The following is a 5501-nucleotide window of genomic DNA, read 5'->3' on the forward strand; positions in this document are numbered from 1 at the left end:
TGTTCTGTGAAGCGCTTTGGGACGTCCTCCCGACGTGAAAAGCGCTATATCAAATGCCAGGTTTATTATTATTATTATTATTATTGATACCCTGTGTGTGTGTTGTGTGTGTGTGTGATACCCTGTGTGTGTGTGTGTGTGTGTGTGATACCCTGTGTGTGTGTGTGTGTGTGTGTGTGTGTGTGTATACCCTGTGTGTGTGTGTGTGTGTGTGTGTGTGTGTGTGTGATACCCTGTGTGTGTGTGTGTGTGTGTGATACGTGTGATACCCTGTGTGTGTGTGTGTGTGTGTGTGATACTTGAGGAACCTGTACAGCAGGAACGTAAACCAATTTGTCAACATCTTCTCAGCCACAGACTCGGTCCTGGAAGAGACACGGAGATAGTGTCAGAGTCTCACACACAGAGAGAGAGAGAGAGCGAGAGGGAGGGAGGGACAGGGAGAGAGAGAGACACACAAGTGAGAGAGCGTGTGAGAGAGAGGAGGGAGAGAGAGAGAGCGGGGAGAGAGAGGGGGAGAGAGAGAGAGGGGGGGGGAGAGAGATAGAGACAGGGAAAGAGAGAGACACACACAAGCGAGAGAGCAGGGGAGAGAGAGAGAGCGCGGGGGGGAGAGAGAGAGGGGGGGAGAGAGACAACGTAGAGGGAGACTCACAAAGAGAGAGACGGAGCGAGACAGAAAAATAGAGAGAGAAAGTAAGAGGGGGAGAGAGACACACAGACCCACACACACACACACACACACACAGTCGGAGAGAGAGATAGAGACAGACACGAGACAGAGTGTGAGCGCGGGAAGGGGGGGGGAGAGAGAGACGCACATACACACACACACACACACACACACACAGGAGACAGACAGACAGATAGACATACACACAAACACATAGACACACAGGGGAGACAGACACACACACACACACACACACACACAGGGGAGATGTACAGACACAAATAGACAGACAGACAGACAGACAGACAGACAGACAGACAGACAGACAGACAGACAGACAGACAGACAGACAGCGCTCTCTCTCTCGCTCTCTCTCGCTCTCACCTCCGCAGCAGCAGTTTGGGATGGTTCTTATTCTCGAGGTTCTTCTCGATCAGGTCCGCGAGGAGGTGCTTGAGGACCACGGTGGCGTACTCCATCTTCCCCTGGAGGGCGGTCATCACCAGGGAAGCCACCACCCCCCGGTCCCTCATGGAGAAGCTGCGCTGGGTTTCCAGACAGCGAATGAACGTCAGCAGGAAAACCTTGTCACTCAGCAACTGACCAAACAGCTTGAGACCCTTCTCCACGTTGGAGGGAGCCTGGAGGGAGAGAGAGGGAGAGGGGGAGAGGGAGAGGGGAGAGAGAGAGAGACGTTTGACCCGGAGCTTCATTGTGTGGTCGAGACTCCTCAAAGCGCTTCACGGGACACGCTGCAAAGTGTAGTGACGGTGTTGTTTTGGCTACAGCTGAATGTGCAGCCCCTGTAACTCAGGGGTTAGACCCCTCCCCTCGCACCCCACAGCCCCTGTAGCTCAGGGGTTAGACCCCTCGCCTCACACCCCACAGCCCCTGTAGCTCAGGGGTTAGACCCCTCGCCTCGCACCCCACAGCCCCTGTAGCTCAGGGGTTGGACCCCTCGCCTCACACCCCACAGTCCCTGTAGCTCAGGGGTTAGACCCCTCGCCTCACACCCCACAGCCCTGTAGCTCAGGGGTTAGACCCCTCGCCTCACACCCCACAGCCCCTGTAGCTCAGGGGTTAGACCCCTCCCCTCGCACCCCACAGCCCCTGTAGCTCAGGGGTTAGACCCCTCGCCTCACACCCCACAGCCCCTGTAGCTCGGGGGTTAGACCCCTCGTAAGCCACACTCCCTGTAGTAGGGTTAGACCCCTGAGCTACAGGGGCTGCACATACATTTACACAGCGCCTTTCACCCCCAGAGAGCCGTCTGACAGTGGGGGAGAGGAGGGGAGGAGAGAGAGTGGGCAGAGAGGGGATTTTCTGAGCTTACGTCTAGTTCCTTGAGGACGGGATGATCGTCAATTCCCGGGAAGAGAACGCGGGTTGTGTAGGTTTTATAATCCAGGAACGGGATTCCTGTTCCATCCAAATCATTCGTCAACTCGTGGATGTTTGTCTGTAGCTCAGCAAAGGCTGTGACGAGAGAGAGAGAGAGAGAGGGGGGGGATAGAGAGAAAGAGAGAGAGAGAGGGGTGTGTGGGGGAGAGAGAGGGGGATGGTAGGGGGAAGGAGAGAGAGGGGTGGGAGAGAGATGGGGCCGGGGAGAGAGAGGGGGGAACGGAGATGGGGGGGAGAAAGAGAGAGGGAGTAGGAGAGAGAGGGGGAGGATGGAGAGGGGGGGGGGAGAGCGACGTGGGGGAGAGAGAGGCGGGGGGGGACAGAGAAAGGGGCGAGGAGAGAGAGGGGGAGGATAGAGAGGGGGAGGATGGAGAGAAGGGGAGGGAGAGTGAGAGGGGGAGAGAGCGTTCTTTCAATGTTAACCGTTACACTTTCTCTCGCTCCCTCTTACACTCTCTCTCTCACACACTCTCACAGTCACTCTCTCCCCCCTCTCTCTTACACACACACCCCCCCCCCCTCTCTCTCACACTCCCTCTCCCTCTCTCCCCCTCTCTCACACACTCCCTCTCTCTCTCACTCACACACAGTCCCTCTCTCCCTCTCTCTCCTTCTTCCCCTCTCTCACACACTCCCTCTCTCCCTCTCCCTCCCTCTCTCGCGTACCTTCCTTACACTCCAGAGCCACTCTGGACTCCAGGTTGTCCATCTGGAGCTGGAGCCTCTGGAGTGTGCGATCTGCGTCCCGGGTCTTGCGCTTATACGCCACCAACACCGCCACGATAGCCACCAGGAGCGAGGAGCCCCCCACCCCTAACCCCACCACCCCCGGCAACGTCAGCACACTGTCAGAGAACACCAGCAGCATCCCCGGGGAGAACTGTACCCCCCCCACCCTCACCTGGGGGGAGAGAGAGAGAGAGAGAGAGGGTTAGTGTGTGTGAGAGAGAGAGACAGAGACAGAGAGACAGAGACAGACAGAGAGAGAGAGAGAGAGAGAGAGAGACAGAGAGAGCGTTAGTGTGTGTGTGTGAGAGAGAGGCAGAGAGAGAGACAGAGACAGAGAGAGACAGACAGTGATAAAGAGAGAGAGAGAGTGTTAGTGTTTGTGAGAGAGAGAGACAGAGAGTGACAGAGAGAGAGCGTTAGTGTGTGTGAGAGAAAGAGAGACAAAGAGAGCGACACAGAGAGACACAGACAGAGAGAGAGACAGAGAGAGAGAGACACAGAGAGAGAGAGAACAGTCCTACCCTCACCTGGGAGGAGAGAGAGAGAGTTAGTGTGAATGTGTGAGAGAGAGAGACTCACACACACACAGACAAAGAAACAGAGACACTCACACACAAACACACAGACAGACAGAGGGACATACATACACACAGACAGGGAGACACAGACATAGACAGAGAGATACATATGCACAGACAGAAACAGGCAGAGACACACACACACAGACAGAGAGAGAGATACACACGCACACACAGACGGAGAAACAGAGAGGTACACACAGACAGAGAGATACACACACACACAGAAACAGTGAAACAGAGAGATACACACACACACAGACAGAGAGACACACACACACAGACAGACAGACTGACCATGACCCTGTGTCGCCCGGTGGTTGTAGGACAGTCACACAGGAGCTGTGTGTGGGAGACGGTGATAGCACAAGGTGTGTCCCCGATCAGGACAGTGTAGTTCAGGCGAGAGCTGCCTGGACCAGCGGGTACCAGGTGCCTACCCTAAACACACACCGAGAGAGAGAGAGAGAGAGAGAGTGTCAGTGAGGGTCACACACACACACACACACACACTAACACAGTGACACACTTTCACACCCACTCACACACACACTAACACAGTGACACACTCTCACACTTGCACACACACTCACACACACACGCATTCAGTGACACACTCTCACACTTTCACACTCACATTCAGTGACACACTCACACTTTCGCACTCACACACACATTCAGTGACACACTCACACTTTCACACACACATACACACTCACAGACACAATCTCACACTCACACACAGCTCACACTCACTCACTCTCACACACACACTCTCACACACACTCACTCTCACACACTCACTCTCACACACACACTGACTCTAACACACACACTGACTCTAACACACTCACGGACACACACACACACACGCCTACCTTGAGGATGAGGGGGGAGCCTGGCTTGGCGTCCAATGTGCCTGTGCCTCCAAAGCTCTGGAATTCGGGGTTGGGGTAGTAGGTAAACGAGGTGTTGAGGGAGAGGAGGGAGCGAACCCCGTCCAGGATGAACCCAAACTGCTCGGCCTCGACCCCCTTCTCCGTCACCGTCACCGGCCACTCAGCTCCCCCCAGGCCTGGAGCTCGGCACAGCATCACTGTCTCATTCAGCACTCGACAACTCTGAGAGAGAGGGGGGGCGGGTAAGAGTGGGGGAGAGAGGGGGAGAGAGTGGGGGAGAGAGAGAGAAAGAGAGGGGGTGGGAGGGGAGGGGGGGAGGGGGGGGGAGAGGAGGGGGGAGAGAGAGGGAGAGAGAGTGGGGGAGAGAGAGAGAAAGAGAGGGGGGGAGTGGGGGAGAGAGAGGGAGAGAGTGGGGGAGAGAGGGAGAGAGAGAGGGGGAGTGAGTGAGGTTGGTCTGCCTGTGTGTGTGTGTGTATCTGTGCGTGTGTGTGTGAGTGAGCGAGTGTGTCTGTGTGTGTCTGTGTGTGTGAGCGAGTGTGTCTGTGTGTGTGTGAGCGAGTGTGTGTGTGTGTGTGTGTGAGTGAGTGTGTCAGTGTGAGTGAGCAAGCGAGTGTCTGTGTGTGTGTCAGTGTGAGTGTGTGTGTGAGCGAGTGTGTGTGTGTGTGTGTGAGCGAGTGTGAGTGTGAGGGTGTGTGTGAGCGAGTGTGAGTGTGAGGGTGTGTGTGAGCGAGTGTGTCTGTGTGTGTGTGTGTGTGTGTGTGAGCGAGTGTGTGTGTGTGTGTGTGTGTGAGCGAGTGTGTCAGTGTGAGTGAGCGAGTGTGTCTGTGTGTGTGTGAGTGTGTGTGTGTGTGTGAGCGAGTGTGTGTTTTCCTGGCTCGGTGTCAGGCTCTGGCACTGTCAAGTGCTTTGATCGCAAATGCAAGTTATTGCTGTGTTGTTGCTGCTGTTGTTGTGGTTGTTATTGTTGCTGTTGTGGTGATGGTTGTTGTTCTGGTTGTTGTTGTTGTTGTTGTTGTTGGTGGTGGTGGTGGTGTTGTTGCTGTTGTTGCTGTTGGTGTTGTTGTTGTTGTTGTGATACTCACATTACTGGACTCCAGGCCCCGGTATTGAGCTCGCACTCGGGGCTTCTGGATGGTGCTGAAGCCGGTTCCCGTCACCGTCAGCCTCGTGCTCCCACTGCCATCATCATCACCATCATCATCATCATCATCATCATCATCA

General features: G+C 55.3%; 1 protein-coding gene across 1 annotated transcript in view; it reads right to left on the bottom strand.

The window, feature by feature from the left end:
* Positions 1–5456, bottom strand: part of LOC103174036 (plexin A3-like) — a gene marked incomplete at its 5' end in the record, with an annotated part of 5744 nt that extends 288 nt beyond the window's left edge. Inside the window, 7 exons of the mRNA XM_042346755.1 lie at positions 300–365; positions 1058–1314; positions 2007–2149; positions 2741–2975; positions 3679–3822; positions 4260–4502; positions 5363–5456. Coding sequence (XP_042202689.1) covers positions 300–365; positions 1058–1314; positions 2007–2149; positions 2741–2975; positions 3679–3822; positions 4260–4502; positions 5363–5456 — 1182 coding nt within the window. The remainder of the gene's footprint in view (positions 1–299; positions 366–1057; positions 1315–2006; positions 2150–2740; positions 2976–3678; positions 3823–4259; positions 4503–5362) is intronic.
* Positions 5457–5501: the final 45 nt, after the last annotated feature.

The sequence above is a fragment of the Callorhinchus milii genome, unplaced genomic scaffold (assembly GCF_018977255.1).
Source record: "Callorhinchus milii isolate IMCB2004 unplaced genomic scaffold, IMCB_Cmil_1.0 Scaffold1587, whole genome shotgun sequence".
NCBI classification, from domain to species: domain Eukaryota; kingdom Metazoa; phylum Chordata; class Chondrichthyes; order Chimaeriformes; family Callorhinchidae; genus Callorhinchus; species Callorhinchus milii.